This window comes from Rhinoraja longicauda, chromosome 24 (assembly GCF_053455715.1).
Source record: "Rhinoraja longicauda isolate Sanriku21f chromosome 24, sRhiLon1.1, whole genome shotgun sequence".
NCBI lineage: Eukaryota > Metazoa > Chordata > Chondrichthyes > Rajiformes > Arhynchobatidae > Rhinoraja > Rhinoraja longicauda.
This window is the reverse complement of record NC_135976.1, coordinates 16,073,456-16,096,659: the sequence shown is the minus strand read 5'-3', so window position 1 is coordinate 16,096,659 and position 23,204 is coordinate 16,073,456. Positions and strand designations below refer to the sequence as shown.

Below are 23,204 nucleotides of genomic sequence, written 5' to 3'. Positions count from 1 at the left end.
ACATCTCATATTGCTTGTACACTCCTTGCAGAGTCTCATTCTCAAGGATTTCATTTCCGTTTTGCAGAGTAATTGTGTTCCATCGGAAGGTTAGGTAAATCTCCCTCCCTTTATCGCCTATGTATGTCATCAGATAGTTCACCTTTTCTTTCTCAGACTTACTGGCTAGTGGACCCTCAAACGTAAAATGGCAGTGCTGTTTGAAACGTTTCCATTCTTGGTGCAGATCTTTCGCCTGCCAGTTCACTAACGGCCGATCACTCGCCGACATCATGCACTCAGGTCACTTCCACCAAAATGTATACATGGGACTGTAGTCCAGCGTACTCACTGTGCCTCGAAACATGCGACGTTCGGCGCTCGATTTGTCCCTTTTCAGCTTCAGGATTGCCAATTCCCATCATGATTCTCCGTTCATGCACTTTCCTTCTCCCAATTCACACGTGAATTAAGGACACTGGTACCATTTGTGTTTCAGGTTTGAAACTTCTGACACCATGTCACATATTCAAGTCACACACGCTGTGTCAATAGACAATAGGTGCAGGAGTAGGCCATTCAGCCCTTTGAGCCAGCACCACCATTCAATGTGATCATGGCTGATCATTCTCAATCATTACTCCGTTCCTGCCTTCTCCCCATACCCCCTGACTCCGCTATCCTTAAGAGCTCTATCTAGCTCTCTCTTGAATGCATTCAGAGAATTGGCCTCCACTGCCTTTTGAGGCAGAGAATTCCACAGATTCACAACTCTCTGACTGAAAAAGTGTTTCCTCATCTCCGTTCTAAATGGCCTACCACTTATTCTTAAACTGTGGCCCCTTGTTCTGGACTCCCCCAACATTGGGAACATGTTTCCTGCCTCTAACAAGTCCAACCCCTTAATAATCTTATATATTTCGATAAGATCCCCTCTCATACTTCTAAACTCCAGCATATACAAGCCTAATTTATTCACAAAATGCTGGAGTAACTCAGCAGGTCAGGCAGCATCTCAGGAGAGAAGAAATGGGTGACGTTTCGGGTCGAGACCCTTCTTCAGATTGAAGAAGTCTGACTAGACTTCAAGCCTAGTCGCTCCAGTCTTTCAACATACGACAGTCCCGCCATTCCGGGAATTAACCTAGTAAACCTACGCTGCACGCCCTCAATAGCAAGAATATCCTTCCTCAAATTTTGGGGGGGGGAGACACAACTAGCCACAAGATGAAACATCTCCTCTCCCCAACAGTAATGGTGTGAGTTGGTTTATGGCTCCATTGCCCATTCAAGTTTCCCCTCCCCTCCCGTCACGTGACGCGGGTGTCGCCGCCGAGTGCGCATGCTCACCCCGGAGCTGGTGACAGCGATGTCTGGGCGGAAGTCTGGGCAAAATGGCGGCGAGCGATAAGGAGCTGAGGCGGGAGCTGAAGTCGTTGGGCTACGCGGTGGGCCCGATCACCGACAGCACCAGGGCGCTCTACGTGAAGAAGTTAGCCCAGTTGCGGTTGGAGAAGCGGCTGAAGGAAGGGAGCGGGCGGACCACACGGAGCTCCGTTGGAGGTTCGGCCGCCATCTCGGCGCAGCGGGGGAGCCTGCGGCCTAGTGCGGCCTCCGCCGACACCGGGGTCTCCAGCGCTTCTTGGGCCTGGCAGCACCTGCAAGATGACCAACATCCAGAGGAGGACGATACAGAGGAGGACGATGACAGACCCAAGGTCGGGCGCCGGGAACCAGCGGGTGCCGGGCCAACAGACCCGCTCTACCGGGCAACATCCTACACCGGCTCCCACCCCCATGCGAGCTCCTATTCAGACCCGTACGCCAGAACATTTGACAGCTTGGGTTCAGCACAAGATGCAGGGTCAACTCGCAGCCAGTACTCGGATCCATACGCCAGGATATTTGACAGTTTGAGTTCATATAAAAGGGAGAGTTTGCATTCGGATAGATACACGACAAAAAACGATAGACCGAGTTCAGATCGATGTCGGGGGAAAACTGACAGCCTGTTTGCAGATCGATATACTGGGAGCACTGCCAGCCCCCATTCAGGTCGATATAAGGGCACAACTGATAATCTATTGGCAAATCAATATACAAGAAAAACAGAGAATCTGTATTCAGATCAATACAATAGGGAAACCGACAGTACAATTGCAGATCGATATACTGGGAGTACTGACAGCCTACATTCAGATCGATATAAAGGGACAACCGACAGTTGGTTTTCAAATATATATACGGGGGCAACCAGCTGCTTGAATTTGGCCTCTCGTATAGGAAAACGGCAGGATACGAGTTCAGATCCATACACAACGAAATCAGACAGCCTTTCGTCGGATCGATACAGAGGCAAACTTGGCCCCTGCTATTCGGATACAAGTTCGAAGGGCTTGTATTCCGATACCCGCTATAGAGGTAGATTAGACAGTTGGTCAGAGAATGAGGATGAAAGTCACATGCACCGAACTTCTGCTAGACCCGCTAAGAATGAGAAACAAAAGCCGACAACCTATCTGGTTAAATTTGAGTTTTACCTCTCGTGGATTCTGTACATATTCACCATTGTGCTATGTCTGGTGCTGTTGGCATTAGTCTTTGTCAAAGCCTTGGGATTAGTTGAAGGATCTCAGGAGAACATAAATGAAAATAGTAAGTATGCATACCACATGTGAAATTAATCAGGCATTTTGAAACTGTTTACCGAAGTTCCAGGTTGAAGGCAGAAGCAGGAGTGGGCCATTCAGTCCCTTATGCCTGTCACTCTATTCAGTAAGTGTATGATTGATCTTTGACCACTTTTTGTGCGTTAATGTGATTGAGAGGAAAAAATGATCAGCCATGGTCAAATGGCCTGATTTTGCTCTGATATCTTATGAACGTACTGTTCCTTGACCATTCGAATATCCAAAAATCCATTCATCTCTATTTTGAAAACATGCACCCTTTGGATGAAATTTTACATTGACCTCTTGGATTGCGATTGCATTCCTCTGATTCTGCACTCCCCAGCCAAAGAAATATAGTCCCAGCAGCTAGTCCTTTATATATTTCAATTACATCACTTCTCTAAACTGCAGAATGTAGGCAACGTTTGCTGAATCTTTCCTCAGGCCACATATCCACCATCCCAGGAATCACTCTGATTATCCTTCGCTATATTCTCATATAGAGTGTGGGAATGCGCATTCAGCCCACCAAGTCCACACCAAACAGCAGGAACCAATGTGTATTAATCTCATCTTCCAGCACTTGGCCACTAGCATTCTACACCCAGATGATTAAAATGCTCATCTGGACTCTTAAATACTGTCAGAGATTCTGCTTCCACTGCTCTCTAAGGCAGTGTATTCCAGTTGCGCACCACCCTCTGCATCACATAGATCCCCTCTAAATCTCTTCCTCCTTACCCTAAATATGTCCTCAAAAGTTATTCATCTCTGATATGAGCAGTGGTTTTCTACAATCGACCCTATCTGTACCCCTCATAATTTTACGCACTTTTATCATGTCCTCCGTTAACCTTCCTTCCATTGTTTGCATGTATATTATATCTATACGCCTCAAAACTAGAAAAAAAATCAACTAGGAATCATACTTGACAAATCTGTTGTAGTTTTTGATGATGTAACTAGTATAATAAATAATGAATGAGGAAAACTTGTCTTTTGCCTCTGCCATCCTATTTATGAAGGTAACTGAGTATTTGCAATGATATTGGCTTCCATTTCCTGCTTTTTAAGCTGATTTTTTCATAAATATCAGACTAAAACCTAGTGTAGGAATCCTGTCTGATTTGGTACATGTATTTGACTTTTTATGCGTTTATTTGGAATTTTACAATCTTTTTATTTTTAGTTCAGATGTTGCCAGTGGATTGCAGTGACAAGACAGACACAGTGAGTAACTTCCTTTCTCAAAAGTGTTAGAAATAATTTGATCTCGGGTAATGGTAGATTTAGTTTGTAGTTTTCTACATAAATCAGAACACCAAATCCAGATTTGATTTTTTTTTAATCCCTTCACAATATCGAGATACTACGATATATGATAAGTGACCATAATAAACGACTTGCTTGATGAATGTCCTTGCAGAACCTGTTTCAGATTTAATCTGGTGTAGGATCCAAAAAAAAATTATCAGTGTAAATACCAGGGAATCTCAACCAGTTGTTGCTCCATCATTGAGATCTAAATAGAATCTAGCAGCATAGCACAGTCTGAAAACCATTGGCAGAACTCAGACAGCATGCCTTTTGTTTTCCTGCATCAGTACCAAACTTGTGGCCATACCAATGTAAGTGTGATCAATAAACCCCAACAAAGCCCTGTCTTCTCCCCTTGAAGATGAGTTCAAATTACCAAAATACCATTACAAATATTCAAAAACTGTAATAAGCATTTGAACTATCCAGTTGGTCAGCATTTACACGTATGGTGGGAAATTAGCACCTATTTTTTCATTCCCTTTGGGTAAAATCTGTAGATGGTTGTGCAAACGCCAGATATGAAAAGACAAAAGGTAGTGAGATGAGAAAAGAAGAGGTATGAAATGTGGAGCCGAAGGAAGATATGTATTGGAGGGGGAAATGAGTGAGTGTCCAACTGGGGTACAAGGGAAACACGAGGGAAAAAGTGTGGGGGTGGGGGTTGGTTCAAATTTCATTCCCAATTAGAAAGATTGCACATTAGTGAGGATATAAATATTAACACTAATACTGCTTTTAAACGTTATTGCATGTGTTCAGATAATAATGGTGAGGGATTATTTTTCAATTGATTAAAGACACAAAATAATTTGGACATTGTGCTTAAGATTGGTACTAAATATGTATGTCGGAACATTAGATTTAAATTAGAAGATTTATTGATTGTTTTATCACGAATGACATCAAAGCTATTTAACTGGAAATGCTTATGGCATTTTGTAATGGCAAAATCACATCTCATTGTGGCATTTTTAACTGGACTAGACAATATAAACCAATTCTCAATTGCCTATGCTTTTCAGTAAATAGGACATTCTGCGTCTGTCTATTCCATTAAATGCCCAACAAGCGGGTTGTCAGAAAGAACATTACTTGACCAGGTCTGGGAAGTAATAAAATGATGACAATAGACAATAGACAATAGACAATAGGTGCAGGAGTAGGCCATTCAGCCCTTCGAGCCAGCACCGCCATTCAATGCGATCATGGCTGATCACTCTCAATCAGTACCCCGTTCCTGCCTTCTCCCCATACCCCCTCACTCCGCTATCCTTAAGAGCTCTATCCAGCTCTCTCTTGAAAGCATCCAACGAACTGGCCTCCACTGCCTTCTGAGGCAGAGAATTCCACACCTTCACCACCCTCTGACTGAAAAAGTTCTTCCTCATCTCCGTTCTAAATGGCCTACCCCTTATTCTCAAACTGTGGCCCCTTGTTCTGGACTCCCCCAACATTGGGAACATGTTCTCTGCCTCTAATGTGTCCAATCCCCTAATTATCTTATATGTTTCAATAAGATCCCCCCTCATCCTTCTAAATTCCAGTGTATACAAGCCCAATCGCTCCAGCCTTTCAACATACGACAGTCCCGCCATTCCGGGAATTAACCTAGTGAACCTACGCTGCACGCCCTCCATAGCAAGAATATCCTTCCTCAAATTTGGAGACCAAAACTGCACACAGTACTCCAGGTGCGGTCTCACCAGGGCCCGGTACAACTGTAGAAGGACCTCTTTGCTCCTATACTCAACTCCTCTTGTTACGAAGGCCAACATTCCATTGGCTTTCTTCACTGCCTGCTGAACCTGCATGCTTCCTTTCATTGACTGATGCACTAGGACACCCAGATCTCGTTGAACTCCCCCTCCTCCTAACTTGACACCATTCAGATAATAATCTGCCTTTCTATTCTTACTTCCAAAGTGAATAACCTCACACTTATCTACATTAAACTGCATCTGCCATGTATCCGCCCACTCACACAACCTGTCCAAGTCACCCTGCAGCCTTATTGCATCTTCCTCACAATTCACACTACCCCCCAACTTAGTATCATCTGCAAATTTGCTAATGGTACTTTTAATCCCTTCGTCTAAGTCATTAATGTATATCGTGAATAGCTGGGGTCCCAGCACCGAACCTTGCGGTACCCCACTGGTCACTGCCTGCCATTCCGAAAGGGACCCATTTATCCCCACTCTTTGCTTTCTGTCTGTCAACCAATTTTCTATCCATGTCAGTACCCTACCCCCAATACCATGTGCCCTAATTTTGCCCACTAATCTCCTATGTGGGACCTTGTCGAAGGCTTTCTGAAAGTCGAGGTACACCACATCCACTGACTCTCCCTTGTCAATTTTCCTAGTTACATCCTCAAAAAATTCCAGTAGATTTGTCAAGCATGATTTCCCCTTCGTAAATCCATGCTGACTCGGAATGATCCCGTTACTGCTATCCAAATGCTCAGCAATTTCGTCTTTTATAATTGACTCCAGCATCTTCCCCACCACTGATGTCAGACTAACTGGTCTATAATTACCCGTTTTCTCTCTCCCTCCTTTCTTAAAAAGTGGGATAACATTTGCTATCCTCCAATCCACAGGAACTGATCCTGAATCTATAGAACATTGAAAAATGATCTCCAATGCTTCCACTATTTCTAGAGCCACCTCCTTAAGTACTCTGGGATGCAGACCATCAGGCCCTGGGGATTTATCAGCCTTCAGTCCCATCAGTCTACCCAACACCATTTCCTGCCTAATGTGGATTTCCTTCAGTTCCTCCATCACCCTAGGTTCTCCGGCCCCTAGAACATTTGGGAGATTGTGTGTATCTTCCTCAGTGAAGACAGATCCAAAGTAACGGTTTAACTCGTCTGCCATTTCTTTGTTCCCCATAATAAATTCCCCTGCTTCTGTCTTCAAGGGACCCACATTTGCCTTGACTATTTTTTTCCTCTTCACGTACCTAAAAAAACTTTTGCTATCCTCCTTTATATTATTGGCTAGTTTACCCTCGTACCTCATCTTTTCTCCCCGTATTGCCTTTTTAGTTAACTTTTGTTGCTCTTTAAAAGAGTCCCAATCCTCTGTCTTCCCACTCTTCTTTGCTATGTTATACTTCCTCTCCTTAATTTTTATGCTGTTCCCTGACTTCCCTTGTCAGCCACAGGTGTCTCTTACTCCCCTTAGAGTCTTTCCACCTCTTTGGAATAAATTGATCCTGCAACCTCTGCATTATTCCCAGGAATACCTGCCATTGCTGTTCTACCGTCTTCCCTGCTAGGGCCTCATTCCAATCAATTTTGGCCAGCTCCTGCCTCATGCCTCTGTAATCCCCTTTGCTATACTGTAATACCGACACTTCCGATTTTCCCTTCTGCCTTTCCATTTGCAGAGTAAAACTTATCATGTTGTGATCACTGCCTCCTAATGGTTCTTTTACCTCTAGTCCCCTTATCAGATCAGGATCATTACACAACACTAAATCCAGAATTGCCTTCTCCCTGGTAGGCTCCAGTACAAGCTGTTCTAAGAATCCATCTCGAAGGCACTCTACAAACTCTCTTTCCTGGGGTCCATTTCCAACCTGATTTTCCCAGTCTACCTGCATGTTGAAATCTCCCATAACCACTGTAGCATTACATTTTTGACACGCCAATTTTATCTCCTGATTCAACTTGCACCCTATGTCGAGGCTACTGTTTGGGGGCCTATAGATAACTCCCATTAGGGTCTTTTTACCCTTACAATTTCTCATTTCTATCCATACTGATTCAACATCTCCTGATTCTATGTCACCCCTTGCAAGGGAATGAATATCATTCCTTACCATCAGAGCAACCCCCCCCCCCTCTGCCCACCTGTCTGTCTTTTCTATACGTTGTATACCCCTGAATATTCAGTTCCCAGCCCTGGTCCTCTTGTAGCCATGTCTCAGTGATCCCTACAACATCATACTTGCCCATGACTAACTGAGCCTCAAGCTCATCCACTTTATTTTTTATACTACGCGCATTTAAGTACAACACTTTAACTTCTGTATTTACCTCGCCTCTCACATCGTTCACAATTGGCCCTGCCCTTAATTTCTTTTCCCCTCTAGAACTTCTGTTCCCATTCTTCCGAGAGTCTTTTGCAATATCTCCTGTATTCCCTTTTACCTCATCTTCATATTCACAATTTGTTAACCCCTCCCCCCCACTCCTTAGTTTAAAGCCACAGGTGTCACACTAGCAAACCTGCCTGCCAGAATGTTTGTCCCCCTGCTGTTAAGATGCAACCCGTCCCTTTTGTACAAGTCACCCCTAGCCCAGAAGAGATCCCAGTGGTCCAGAAATCTAAATCCCTGCTCTCTGCACCAGCCCCTCAGCCATAAATTCATACCCTCTATCTCTCTGTTCCTGGCCTCACCAGCACGAGGTACCGGTAGCAGTCCAGAGATAACTACCTTCGACGTCCTACTTCTCAGTGCTTTCCCCAACTCTCTAAACTCCCGCTGTAGCACCTCCTTCCTCTTCCGCCCGACGTCATTCGTGCCCACGTGCACAACGACTTCAGGTTGATCGCCTTCCCTCACTAGGATTTTCTGAAGCCGGTCTGTGATGTGTTGAACCCTGGCACCAGGGAGGCAACAGACCATCCTCAAGTCCCTCCTGCTGCCACAGAATCTTCTGTCCGTCCCTCGGACTATGGAGTCACCGACCACTACGGCTCTTCCAGACTTCGGTCTCCCTTGTCGAGTATCCTTGCCAACAGGTCCGCCACTCGGACTGGAAACGTCTTCTGCCCCGACAGTTCCCAAGAGGGTATACCTATTTGCAATAGGCACAGCCACTGGGGTCTCCTGTAGTCCACGTCCACGTCCACTCCCCCCTGAAACAGTCTCCCACCTTCGCTCGACCTGGACCCTTGGCGTGACAGCCTCACAATAGGTCCTGTCGAGGAAACTCTCGCATTCTCGGATGGCCCTGAGGTCATCCAACTGCCTCTCCAACTCCACCACACGTCCCTTCAGGAGCTGCACCTGGACACAGTTCTTGCAGGTGTAGCTCCCAGAAGCTCCAGCGACGTCCCTGTCTTCCCACATCCTGCAGGAAACACACCGCACCAACTTTTCCGCCATCACCTTGTGCCTATAACCAGCTCTGGCTTAAAACAATCGTATCCTCCTCACCTCAGCCTCCTCGCCGAAGACTCGCAGCCAAAGACTCGCACTTTTCTCACTGGTCACTCGCAGCCAAAGACTCGCACTTTTCTCACTGGTCACTCGCAGCCAAAGACTCGCACTTCCCTCACTGGTCACTTCCCTCACTGGTCACTTCCCTCACTGGTCACTTCCCTCACTGGTCACTTCCCTCACTGGTCACTTCCCTCACTGGTCACTTCCCTCACTGGTCACTTCCCTCACTGGTCACTTCCCTCACTGGTCACTTCCCTCACTGGTCACTTCCCTCACTGGGCTGCACCTGAACAGGGCTGCACCCTTTTGCAAGTATTACTTATATCACCAATTAAATTGCCTGATTGTCCAATTTACCTGACTTCTCACTTAAACTAGCACTTACTTTACTGCTCAGCCAACGGGCGTCCTTGCTCTGCTCCCGGACTTTTCAAATGACGAATGTATTTTATCTTTTTGAATAAGGAGACCAATCGCTGAAGCAAAGAAGTCTTGCAGAATTTTGCTATCTCGTGTAATTTTTGTAATTTTCTCAGAATTGATTTCATGAAGCAAATAGTAGTTTTACTACATTACGTTAGAATTCTGATTTCACTAAGGTTGGAAATTTACAATATTTCATGTTCATTCATATCATCAATCTAATTCTAAGATTAATCATGTTACTTGTGTCTTTTGGACCTGTGATACTGCATTGTTTAACATTGATGTGTACATATTTGTACTTTATGTTCATTGTTCAAAAGTTTAGAATCTCCAAACAAATGCTGGCTGTGCATGAATGGCCCACTAGAGGTCGCTGTTCTATACTAGATGAGCACGTATTTAAAGTGAAGAATAACAAAATTAGTGAGCACTTTATTACTTACTGAATAAAGGATGCATTACATGACTTATTGGATCTATTTATACATGTTTAAACCCAAACATTATGCAGTACTCTTTCATCTGTAGATCCATGTTAAATTTCATGCAATGAATTTTTTTATTTTTTTATTTATTGCGTTTATCTTTTTCTAGTTCTGCAGAGCTGAAGAGCACAAAATGTTAATGAAGATATTGACTGAAATATATGAGTATTTGGCAGAAGTAGCAGGTAAATTTCCGAAGCTTCCAGCACTGTCTGGCAGTTTCCAGGCTTCAAAGATGAGTTTCTTGACCATAAAGTGTTTGTTTTTCCTTTTTTTGGGGAATATTTGTGTTCATTATTTAAAAAAATTGGCGATGGGGTAGTTATATTGTATATTACTAACCTGAAAAATATTTTTGTCTTCAACTGATTTTAAAATAGTTGAGGTTTGCATCAGAATGTGCTATAGATTCAGATATTCTCAATAGAATTGCCCATAAATATCCCATCTAGGATGGGCAATCTAGCTTCAGTCTCCTATACATTTGAAATATTTCACCCTGGGAATGTGGCTGTTTAATAACCTATGCACCCATTCCTTTCCCTGGACAGCCTTCCCAATGAGTGATGCTCAAAAAACAGGGTGACACAGTAGCACAGCAGTAGGGTGGCTGTTTTACAGTGCTTGAGACCCAGGTTCGATCCTGACTACGGGTGCTGTCCGTATGGAATTTGTATGTTCTCCCTGTGACTGCATGGGTTTTCTCTGGGTGCCCCAGTTTCCTCCCCCATTCCAAAAACATTCAGGTTTGTAGTTAATTGGCCTGGGTAAAAAAAAATTAAATTGTCGGTTGTGAGTAGGATAATGCTGGTTGCTGGTCGGTACGGACTCAGGAGGACAAAAGGGCCTATTTCCACGCTGAATCTCTAATGTCCATAGTAAATAATTTGGTGACATTTGGCCTTTTGTTGAAGCTAAGGATCTCTCAATCCAATCTTCAGTTCAATTGTAGAATGTATAATAATTGTATTTAGGGAGAATTGTATTTCTATCCTTGCAGGTAATTTCGAATGTGACTCTAAATCAACTCTGACAAGTAAATGTGTGCCTCTGATTGATGTAAAGGCACACTTAACAGTAAGTAATTCATTTTAAGTTAAAACTTTTTTTCAAATAATGAAAAACGCTTGAAGTTTATTTGCAGCCTTTAGAGTTGGAAGGATCATGGTGAAGAACAAACCATTAAAAATCAAAGTTATGGATAAAATATAGTTGTGCAATGTTACCATTTAAATATTCAAAGAATTATATGGAATTACTTAATTCTCAACAGAAATGTATCACAGTAATGAATTTTCTTTTGAACAGGCCACCTTGGAATTAATGGATCTCGCGTTATTGTCCTTGCATTATAATTCAACAAATCTTCTGTTCTGAATTGATAAATTAATTTTTGCAAGTTTATTTGGTCACATTACGCTAAGCTAGTGCTTAATAGTTATTTAATAGAAATATAATAAAAATTGTCATAGATCATTGTCGGATATGTAATCGAAATCATCATAGTTACTCTTTAACATAATTGCCGTAAAGATTTAAAAGAAAACATTTGCCTCCCGCACCAGTCATATAGCTAAATTGCGAGATATAGTCCCTATCTGCAGCAGAGATTTAAAGCTTTGTTGATAAATAAGCAGACAAGCCGCACAATCAGGTCATGTAATTGGATTAATACTATTGGTCCAAAATGTCTGCGCGAGCTGAAGACTTTGACTTGTAAATGCTGCCTGAAATACCCTCAAAGTGATGGATTTTTCTTATTAAAAAAATAGATTTTTGCAGAAACATTCATAAGAGCTTAAGTTTAAAAAAAAACTATTCATTATTTGTTATTTACATATTGTATTGTTTTCCCAGCTTTTAAAAGTTCCTAATGTAAAAAAAATTAATGAGGCGCTTAAGTGGATTATGCTGAGTTCACGGGACCTTGGAATTAGGTGAGTTAAGTTTTTTTTCTCCGGTTACAGCAGCTTATCAACACTATTTAAATTACTAAGAGTTTTGAAATCCATAACAAATACTATGTACCTATGCCATATGTTTACATAATGGTTGTCACCAACTTTTTCAATATTTAGGTTATGTAGTACATCCAAAGTAAAGAATGGGAAAAGACACAGATTACATTTGAAATCATTTTTACCCTGAATTGATGACTTACTTACTATCTAAATGGAGAAGGACTGTGGATGAACAAAGTAGAAAGGGGTAGAGGTTTACAAAAAAGGACACAAAGTGCTGGCGTAACTCAGCAGAATAGGCAGCACCTTGAAGGATAAAGATGGGTGACGCTTCAGGTGCCTTGACCTAAAACATCACCTATCCATGTTCTCCAGAGATGCTGCTTTATCTGCCAAGTTAATCCAGCATTTTGTGTCCTTTAGTGTTTTAACCAGTATCTGGACTACTTTGTTTCTACAAGGAGTGTTGATATTCTTGTACACATTCTAAAAAAAATAGCAGACAGTTCCAGTAAATGGTTAGGAAAGGGAATGCCACATTGGCCTTTATTGCCAGAGCTTTGGAGTTTAAAAACAGCGAAGATATTGTTTTAAGGGTTCTAATAAGGCCGAACCTAGAGTACTGTGTAGAATTTTGGTCCCCATATTTAAGAGGGGATTAACTGTCTTTGACAGCAGTCTAAAAGATTACAAGGCTAACCCCTGGAATGAGGGTTATACCACCACAAGTTGTGGAAGGAATTGGATCTATATTCCTTGGAGTATAGAAGAATGAGGGATGCTTTTGCTAACAAGGGGTGCAAGGTTAGAAGAATGGAGGCCGGTCATGTAAAACAGGCATGGAAAGGAACTCCTACTCATCGAGGTTTGTGAATCTCTGGAATTCGATACCACATAATTGTGTGGGTAATTAAAGAGGAAAACCGATAAATATTTGATTGTTCAGAAATTGAGGGCGGTGGGGAACGGGGCAGAAAAGATGATCGTATTGAATGGCGGGGGAGACTAAAGGGGTTGAGTGACTTTTTCCTATTTCATTTCATGAAAGAATTAGATTGACAATCACTTCTTTCATATACAATCCTTGCCAGAGAAATGTTACCTTAACACAGTCAGCAAAATAGAAAAGCTAGTTTTTATTACTATATTTAGAAAACATTATTTTTCATCATTAGTGCAGACAAATAAAACAAAATTAAAAGATTTTTGTGAATCTATTTTGGCAGTTTAGTAATTTAGTTCATAATTTGATTAGTACTTGATTATCCCACATCTTCAAATAGTTTTGTAAACATGATAAAATGTATCATCACCTTTGGTAACATTTACTAAAGATAATTGAATTTATCATCTTTATTAAAATAATTAAGTGAGAAGCATTAATATTAATGTTATGTTTCCACATGAACATAATGGATCACTGGTTGGACCCGTCTCGATTCCTTATTTTGTTAAGCCTTTCAAACGTCTTAATTGCGAATATCAATCAATGGAGTTGAACTTTATATTTTATGGTCTTGCTCCTAAAGTTTCCAGGCATGTGAATTTTCCGCGGATTTCCGCATTTTTAAAATCCATTTCCCGCGCTTTTTGCATGATTTCCGCATTTTGCACTTTGCCAAATAAACGGAGAAATCGGATCGAAAAAAAGAAAGCAAAAAAAAGATGTATAGACGTAATGAACACTAGGTTCCGTTAGAGGTCGCTAGGGGTTCCGCGAGAAATCCCCCCGCGCGTCCTGGAAGTCTCCCCGGAAATGTGGCACCTAGGCTGGGCAAGGCAGTCAATCTCACCCTCATCGGGACTTCCATGGCCGATCGGTGGGTTGAATTTGCAACCTGAGTCCGGGGCTCTGGAACTCCAGCCAGCTGGAGCCAGCAAATCTATCCCCATAGCCGACTTCCTTGGCCTGCTGGATAAACCAGCAAAGGTCTGGAACCAAGAGTGCCAGAAAATCAGTGGTGGAACTGTAATGAGTAAATATTCAATTTAAGTGCAAGATTATATAAATAAGACAGGGTTAAAATATAAAATGCAACAGAAAAGTCAATTACCACCTTTTTGGGCTGATTATCAATTAATGTGCGAATGTACTTAAATGTTATTAGTGTACAATGACATATTCATATTATTTTGTAATGTCTGTTTTTACTTTGAAATGCACTAAAAGAGGCTTGAAACTGGTAATTTTGTGTGTAAAATTTGTGTAAATTTTCCAAATAAAATTGACCCCCGTTTGCAAGCCCTCGGCTCTTTTCCTTTTTTTTTTGACCTCACTCACATGCCTGGTTTCTTTTGTGGAAAAAGAATGGAAAATATTATTTAAACATTTTACTAGTAACTTTATCTATCACTTTTCCTCGTCATTTTTAAAGCAAATATTAACATTTACAGATGTGCCCTTGAAGAAAGCACTTTTTTAAAAAAAAATGCATATTTTTAATCTGTACACAGATTAGTTGGTGAAGACTCTGAGGAAGAAATAACTTCAGTAGGTCAGGTGGTTTGTCTTGAGTCTACTCGTCCACAGATGAATTGGTATTGTCGCCTGCAGCGTGCATTTTTTATCATTCTTAGCAGAATGCTGACTTTTATTTTGGGTAAGTCTTAGGAATTATTATTTAGATGTCATTTTTGGATTTTAAAATAAAGTCCTGCAGTAATTGAAGGTTTCAGTGGAGTTTAAATAATTCTTGGATTGGTGATTACTAAATTAAAGGTTACTGGATCGATATTTTCAGAAGATTCATTTATGTTCAATACTACACTGCTCTCTTTATCCTGAGAATAAAAACAGATATTATAGACAATAGGTGCAGGAGTAGGCCATTCGGCCGTTCGAGCCAGCACCGCCATTCAATGTGATCATGGCTGATCATTGTCAATCAGTACCCAGTTCCTGCCTTCTCCCCATACCCCCTGACTCCGCTATCCTTAAGAGCTCTATCTAGCTCTCTCTTGAATGCATTCAGAGAATTGGCCTCCACTGCCTTCTGAGGCAGAGAATTCCACAGATTCACAACTCTCTGACTGAAAAAGTTTTTCCTCATCTCCGTTCTAAATGGCCTACCCCTTATTCTTAAACTGTGGCCCCTTGTTCTGGACTCCCGCATATTCTGACATAATTGGTTGAATGTTTAGTTTAACGTCATCTTGTGTTTATCATATGAATATTTTGTCAAAATAGTCCATTCAAAATTGTGGAATTTGCAGTATGTTTTTGAATTTAACAGAGATGGTCCTGGGTGCCCTAAATAAAACTAAAATCAAAATGCAAGCAACACATTCTCTTTGTAAAAGAGTGAAGTGTTGAAGAAAGGAAATCTTGCTACGACTACATAATACTGTATGTAGAGATGCATATGGCCTTGTTCCTTGTTATGGAGGGATATACCTGCCAGAAGAGCAATTTGGAGAAAGATTATTACTGGGAATGAAGGAACTGTCTCATGAGGAGGGGTGAAGAAATTGGGCCCAGAACTCATTGGATTTTAGAATGAGAGGTGATCGTATTGAAATGTTATGAAGTTCTGAGGAGGAAAAACAGGAAAGATGATTACTGTTTTTTCTCATAGGTGAAAGCTTGAATTAGTTGGTATAGCTTTAGAAAAATAGGCTGGTCATTTAAGGAGAAATTTTCTCTGACGGTCATGAATCTTTGGAATTCTCTACCCCAGAGTGACACTGTGTTGAATTATTTTTGTGGTTGAGATGGGCAAGTGCAAATTCATAGTGGGGGTCAAGTGTTAGGTGGAGAATAAGCAAGAAAATGAAGCTGAGTCTAAATCGGTCCAACGTGATCTTATTGTGTAATGGGAGCAGCCCTGAAGGTTCACTTGGCCTATTATGAAAAGCTGGAATCGGAGCTTCTAAATTCATTCTTGTACTGTATATGAAGTTTAACTAATGTATTGCCACAAAGCATGAAACAAAAAAGTAAACCAATTTTTTTCTGCATTTTATATAGTTTTGAGTCTTTTATGGATTGCATTGCTACTATTGAAATACTATTCTAGGAGAATGGAAGAACAACGACAAGCTACGTATGAAATGGTGAATAAGATAATAGGTAGTGTATAATTCCTATGTTCCATCTAATTATTTGTGTGTGTGTGTGTATTATCTATGAGATATTGCTAAACTTGACCATGTTTGCCAACAAGGGTTATTGGTTCTACGTGCATGTGTTTAAATAATGCTGTGCAATATTCGGGCAGTTTAATTTATCACAGACACTATTTGCCTACTCCTTATGCTCTGTCTGCTTCTCTCTGCCTATTTCTCCAGCCCAACAAAACAATTCCAGCAGTAACATTCCCCCTTATTTCCCTAAAGCCTTGCAGTTTATTCTCTCTCATGCCGATCAACTCCATTCATTTTTCCTTTAGTAACAAATTAAACTATCAGCATCTTTTTGGGATGTGATAAAAAAAACAATCACCAGTCAGGGGACTCCCCATTAAACTGCAAACCGCATCTCAAAAGACTCTAATCCTTGACTGACAACCACTGCGGATTACTGGGCCATTATTGATGGCAAGTGCAATTAGCCTTATTTGTGCTAAGTTGACATCTCTGGGAACCTGTAAGCCTTGGCCCCTTCGCCCCACCCTCGCAGACTGAAATAACTTTAGAAGCACTGACCCACCTAGCTGCCATGTGTGAAACATACAAGTCAAGTTCAATGCTCTTAAATGTAAGTGCACCACAATAGCAATCTCATTAAGCAAGTGTGTCGTAATTTCATGCTTTGTTTTTAATGAGCCTTTGTTTGGTGTTCTATATGGTGCATTGATTTGACACAAGCAATATGGGTCTTTGATTTAATTAGCCTTTGATTCTGTATTCTGTATGTATACATTGATTTGACACACACAATAAATCTAAAGTCTAATTTCTAGCCAATTGTGTTTTTCAGCTAATAAAGCAGGGTGGAATGTAGAGAGCTCTTTAATATAAGTACATATAAATCTCAGCCTGAGGTTGCCGGATTAAGATCACAAAGATCACTATTCGTTTTTGTTAAAACAGCTGTCATTCGTGCTCACAATCAAGACTGGGAAAAGGATTTGGAACTTGTCCCTTATGTACCTATCCCCCATGTCCGAGACACACTAATTCAACCCAAAGACAGGTACGTTGTCAATGTTTGCCAAAAATAATACTGTATGATTGACAATGTATTGTTTTGAAGGCCTGCACACAAAACAGCTATGCATATTTCTGTAGTTCCAACTTGTTCTATTACACATAGAAACTTGTTAACCTTGTTAAAATAACACGATTGTTATGTGTATGTTTCACTGCTTCTAGTTGTTACCGTCAGCAGCATAGAAACATTGAAAATAGTTGTAGGGGGAGGCCATTTGGCCCTTCGAGCCAGCACCGCCATTCATTGTGATCATGGCTGATCATCCACAATGAGTAACCCGTGCCTGCCTTCTCCCCATATCCCTTGATTCCGCTAGCCCCTAGAGCTCTATCTAACTCTTTTAAATTCATCCAGTGAATTGGCCTCTACTGCCTTCTGTGGCAGAGAATTCCACAAATTCACAACTCTCTGGGTGAAAAAGTTTTTTCTCGTCCCAGTTTTAAATGGCCTCCCCTTTATTCTTAGACTGTTGCCCCTAGGTCTGGACTTCCTCAACATTGGGAACTAGTCCTTTTACAATTTTATACGTTTCTATAAAATCCCCTCCTATCCTTCTAAATTCCAGTGAATACAAACCCAGTCTTTCCAATCTTTCCTCGCCATCCCGGGGATTAACCTTATGAACCTATGCTGCACTGCCTCAATAGACGCGGCGGTGCCAAAATGGCAGCGCTGCCCTAGCAGCTGTGGCTTACCTGCGGTCCGTTTGTCTTTGTATTTTTGTTGTTTTTCTGGTCTTAATTGTAGATGTGATGTTGTGTTTTTATGGTTGTGTACTATGTGTGTGTGTGGGGGGAGGGGGAACTGTAAAATTGTAGATTTGTCCCTTCCGAACGGAGACCCGACCTTTGTTTTCTGGGTCGGGTTTCCGTTCCTGCTGCGGCCTACCATCGGCCCAATTCCTGGAGCTGGCAGCCTCCAGGGCTCTGGTTTGCAGAGCCCGCGGACCGGACTCACTATCAGTGGAGCCGGCCGTCCTCGAAGGCTGCGGGAGAGGCTGCGACTCGCCTTAGGCTCGGGCCGCGTGGATGCCGACATCGGAGCTGCGGCAGTGTGTTCGCCCGCCCCGGATCGCGGGGCTTGGGTCGGCCCGCCGCGGACATTTCACTGTCCGGCGGGGCCTGAAATAGGCCGCGGGGTTTTTCTCTGCTCGGCGGGGGCTTCAATGTCGGGAGCCATGACCGCCCCGACGTGCAGCAGCAGTGGCAGCGTGTTCACCCACCCCGGATCGCGGGGCTTGGGTCGGCCCGCCGCGGACTTTTCACCATCCGGCGCGGCCTGGAACGTGGCAACGACACCAGCCTGACCGCGGGAGAAGACGGCAGGGGAAGAGAAAAGACATTCTGGCCCTCCATCACAGTGAGGAGGGGACTGGAGGAGACTCACTGTGATGGATGTTTCTTTTTTTGTGTTGGTTGGGGTTGTGTAATTTGCTTATTTTACTGCTTTTATTGTTGGACTGTGGGTGACTAAATTTCGTCCAAAAAACTTGTTTTTTGGATGACAAATAAAGATATCCTGAATAGCAAGAATGTCCTTCCTCAAATTGTGAGATCAAAACTCCACATAATGCTCCAGATGTGGTCTCACCAGGGCCCTGTACAACTGCAGAAGGACCTCTTTACTCCTATACTCAAATCCTCTCGTTATGAAGACCAACATGCCATTAGCTTTCTTCACTGTCTGCTGTACCTGCATGTTTACCTTCAGTGACTGGTGCAAGGACACCCAGGTCTCATTGCATTTTCCTTTTTCCTAATCTGACACCATTGAGATAATAATCTCTCTCCTTGTTCTTGCCGCCAAAGTGGATAACCTCACATTCCTCTACATTATACTGCATCTGCCCACTTACGCAACCTGTCCAAGTCACCCTGCAACCTCCTAGCATCCTCTTCGCATTTCACACTGCCACCCAGCTTTGTGTAATCTGCAAATTTGCTAGTGCTACTTTTAATTCCATCATCTAAATCATTAATATATATTGTAAATAGCTGCGGCCCCAGCACCGAGCCTTGCGGCACTCCACTCGCCACTGCCTGCCATTCTGACAGGGACCCGTTTATTCCTACTCTTTGTTTCCTGTCTGCCAACCAATTCTCTATCCATGTCCAGACCCTACCCCCAACACCATGTGCTCTAATTTTGCCCACTAATCTCCTGTGTGGGACCTAATCAAAGGCTTTCTGAATGTCTAGATGCACTACATCCACTGGCTCTCCTTCATCTATTTTACTTGTCACATCCTCAAAAAAAACAGGAGATTAGTCAAGCAGGATTTTCCCTTCATCAATCCATGCTAACTTGGACCAATCCTTTTGCTATCCAAATGCGTTGTTATTACCTATTTAATAATTGACTCCAGCGTCTTCCCCACTACTGATGTCAGGCTAACTGGGTCTATAAATCCCCATTTTTCCTCTCCCTCCTTTTTTTGAAAAGTGGGATAACATTAGCTACCCTCCAATTCACAGGAACTGATCCTGAATCTGTAGAACATTGGAAAATGATCACCAATGCATCCACAATTTCTAGAGCCACCTCCTTGAGTACCCTGGGATGCCGATCATCCCAGGATTTATTTTAGGGATTTATCTTGGGGATTTACCAGCCTTCAATCTACCCAATACAATTTCTTGCCTAATGCAAATTTCTTTCAGTTCCTCTGTCTCCCTAGATCCTCTGTCCTCTAGTACATCTGGGAGATTGTTTGTGTCTTCCTTAGTGAAGACAGAACCTGTACCTGTACCAGTACCTGTTCAACTCTTCTGCCATTTCCTTGTTACCCATAATACTTTCACCTGTTTCTGCCTTCAAGGGACCCACATTTGTCTTTACTAATCTTTTTCTCTTAACATACCTAAAGAAGCTTTTACTATCCTTCTTTATATTCTTGGTCAGCTTACCTTCGCACTTCATCTTTTCACCCCGTATTGCCCTTTTTGTTACCTTCTGTTGTCCTTTGAAAGTTTCCCAATCCTCTGGCTTCCTGCTACTCTTTGCTATGTTATACACCTTTTCTTTTAGTTTTATTCCATCCCTAACTTCCTTTGTCAGTCACGGTTGCCTCTTACTCCTTAGAATCTTTCTTCCTCTTTGGAATGAAATGATTCTGCATCTTCTGGATTTTGCAGTCGACCTTGGCTAGCTCCCCTCTCACGCCTTCATAGGTCGCTTTGTTCATCTGCAACACTGACACTTCTGATTTAACATTCTCCCTCTCAAATTGCAAATTAAAACTTATCATATTATGATCACTACCTCCTAGCGGTTTCCTTTACCTCAAGTTCTTTTTTATTAAATCTGGTTCATTAGACAACACTAAATCCGGAATTGCCTTCTCTCTGGTGGGCTCCAATACAAGCTGCTCTAAGAATCCATCTCGGAGGCACTCTACAAGAGAAAAAATAAATCATCTTTGAAATGGTTCATTGAAATCGCTATCTAAGAGTGGAGAATATGTTCATTTTGCTGCACGATAATCGTTTTATTCTAGATGAGTTAATTTGAAGCAAAGCACATTTTATTATAGGGTGTTTAAAACTTTTTTATATGCTTTTGTATCAGGAAGAAGATGATGAAGATCTGGTTGAAAGCCGTGCAGTTTCTTGAAGCAAGTGAGTCCCGGATTCGCACGGAGAAATGCAGAATAAATGGACAGGATTTCTTGGTTTGGAGATGGACGCAGCCTTCATCCCTCTGTGACTCATTGTGATAAATATCTAGAAAACATGCAAAGCTAAAGGCAAGTTAGCAGTTAATAACAATCCCTCAAGCACAATTTGGAGATGTCTGCACTATATGTTGCATTAATAAATGCTTGTCTGTTGTTCTCCTTGCAGCAGCATGAGTAAATGCAGCTGTAACTGGTCAGTATGAGCTCCAGTGAAAAGCACTGCCTCATAAAAAGCAAGAAAAAAATTAGTGTATATGCCAGGGGAACCATATAATGCCACTTTACAGATGTTAAATTATTATTATTTATTGATGTGATTTGGAAAGTTCTAACAAGACGAACAATTTTTACGCATCCGTACTAAAACTGTGTGTAATAAAACAATGTTAGGCCAAGCTTTTCTTGCCTAATCATGAATGTCAACCCAATAATACTTCAATTAAAACTAAATTGGGAATGGACGTATCTAGTGATCTAATGATTAGATGTTTTCGAAAGATAGAAGCACAAAACCTGCCTCTTCGCGATCAGAATATTTTTAGAATTGAGAATTTCATGAATAGCTGAAAGAGCTAGGGGATGAATATTTGAAATCTAACATTAATTAAAAATAGCACTACTTCAACTTGTTTTTCAAGTTAAATGTTTTTTAAATACCACTGCCAAATTTTTAAAACACCTTTTCCACACTAAGTGTCATATTGAATTGTTGCTTTATTTTATAACTGACATTTTATCAAATATCTGGTCAGCAGCTTTGCTTTTTGTATATTTGCTTATGGGAATACACATTTGGGGTAAAGTAACTTATATGTCATGTAACAAAGCTTTTTGTAATCAGATTCATAATTTCAATATACCAAAGAGAATCGTTTCCACGTTATTTTTTACAATGTTTGAGTTCCATTGAAATTGCTGAAATGCTGTTGCTTCTCATCTGGCCCAGGCATATGTTGAGTTCTATAAATCTCCTTGTCAAGCTTTCCCATTGTGACAATCTGCTTTTGAGTTATCGGCTGAATTATATAAAGTATATGTGTTAATGAACTAGACTAGAATACTTGCAAACGTATTTCCTTCCACAACACTGCATTTGTTTGGCTTAATATAAAATGCAGTTCATTCTTTCTTGTAATTTTTTGTTTTGACGAATACTTACTAACCATTTAACTTGTGTAACTTTAATGTATTACGTTAAGGGTTATTTGGAAGCAGTTTTAAGAAAACAAGCAGGGAGTGAAAATTGCAATGGCCATCAGGTTTCAGAGCATCGTAATGTCATTCCTGCTTTGAACATTTGGTTAATTTTTATAAAACTATATTTTGCAGTGGAAAACAGTATTCACTGTACACTTCATGAAATGAGAGTGCATAAAGAAAAAGGATTCATTGAAGAAAAATATTTTGTGACATTTTCATTGCATTGGTAAACAAATATTTTTATTTTAAATTCTGTGCACATTATGTTCAAAATTATACACTGATGCTATGACAGGAAAATTACCACTAACGATTGAAAATGGTAAAGTGAATCTATAAATTTAAGGTATACGTGTTTTTTACAGGCCAATTTACCACTACTGGCATTGTCAATACCAGTTGGAAAACATTGGAAGAACTAGCCATTCTAATTGCTTCCAAATATTAATATTTTAAATAGGAAATAACTTTGATAAATACTCAATGTTTTCTTTATCAGTATAAGCACTTGATGTTTGATATCTTCAAAAAAAAGTTTAATAAACTATTAAAATTATTCTTGTGGGTTTATTGATAATATGAATGTGATTCACAATGTTAAATGAATAATAATAGAAAGTCGTTAGACACATGGTTTACAGTCAGAATGCAAATGATATGCATATCTACAATTCAGTGTTGGGCATTGATTTTTAACATCCACCAAATAATTTTATTTGATAACAAAAACTTTCATCTTTAATTTCAAGTCCTTTTATAATTTTAACCCACCCTCATACTCTATAACTTTTTATTTGACCTCTTGATTGTCCTCAAATTTAATTATTCCATTGTTATCTTCAATGCCTTAAGCTTTCTAAATCTTGCATCTGGAATTCCCTTCCTATGTTTCTCAGACTATCCAATTCTCCTGCCTTTAAGGAGATAGGACTGCTTCCTTGATCATCATTACTTTTTTGAATATTTCATTCATTTGTTCTATATCACTGTCTATATCTCTCGTTTCCCTTTCCCCTGACACTCAGTCTGAAGAAGAGTCTCAACCCGAAACATCACCTGTTCCTTTTCTCCAGAGATTCTGCCTGACCCGCTGAGTTACTCCAGCTTTTTGTGTATCGTCAGTTTAAACCAGCATCTGCAGTTCCTTCCTAC

At 41.1% G+C, this 23,204-nt stretch overlaps 1 protein-coding gene across 2 annotated transcripts; it reads left to right on the top strand.

Annotated features, from left to right (window-relative positions):
* The first annotated feature begins 1,363 nt into the window (after positions 1–1,363).
* LOC144605441 (uncharacterized) lies at positions 1,364–22,608 on the top strand. Of its 2 annotated transcripts, XM_078420706.1 has the most exons (9): positions 1,364–2,634; positions 3,841–3,881; positions 10,173–10,248; positions 11,064–11,140; positions 11,921–12,000; positions 14,479–14,624; positions 15,992–16,093; positions 17,056–17,158; positions 20,744–22,608. In XM_078420706.1, exons 1-9 carry the CDS (start codon positions 1,374–1,376, stop codon positions 20,889–20,891), a joined length of 2,034 nt encoding a protein of 677 aa, XP_078276832.1. In that variant the 5' UTR covers positions 1,364–1,373; the 3' UTR covers positions 20,892–22,608. The 2 variants fall into 2 exon arrangements, with proteins under 2 accessions (XP_078276832.1, XP_078276833.1); XM_078420707.1 differs by lacking the exon at positions 20,744–22,608 and having other exon boundaries at positions 16,943–17,069.
* Positions 22,609–23,204: the final 596 nt, after the last annotated feature.

Coding starts and splice junctions, on each gene's coding strand:
- LOC144605441 (XM_078420706.1), top strand. CDS start 1,374: ATGGCGGCGAGCGATAAGGAGCTGAGGCGGGAGCTGAAGTCGTTGGGC. Junction 12,001..14,478: donor TCACGGGACCTTGGAATTAG/GTGAGTTAAGTT, acceptor ATCTGTACACAG/ATTAGTTGGTGAAGACTCTG. Junction 16,094..17,055: donor AATGGTGAATAAGATAATAG/GTAGTGTATAAT, acceptor TTGTTAAAACAG/CTGTCATTCGTGCTCACAAT.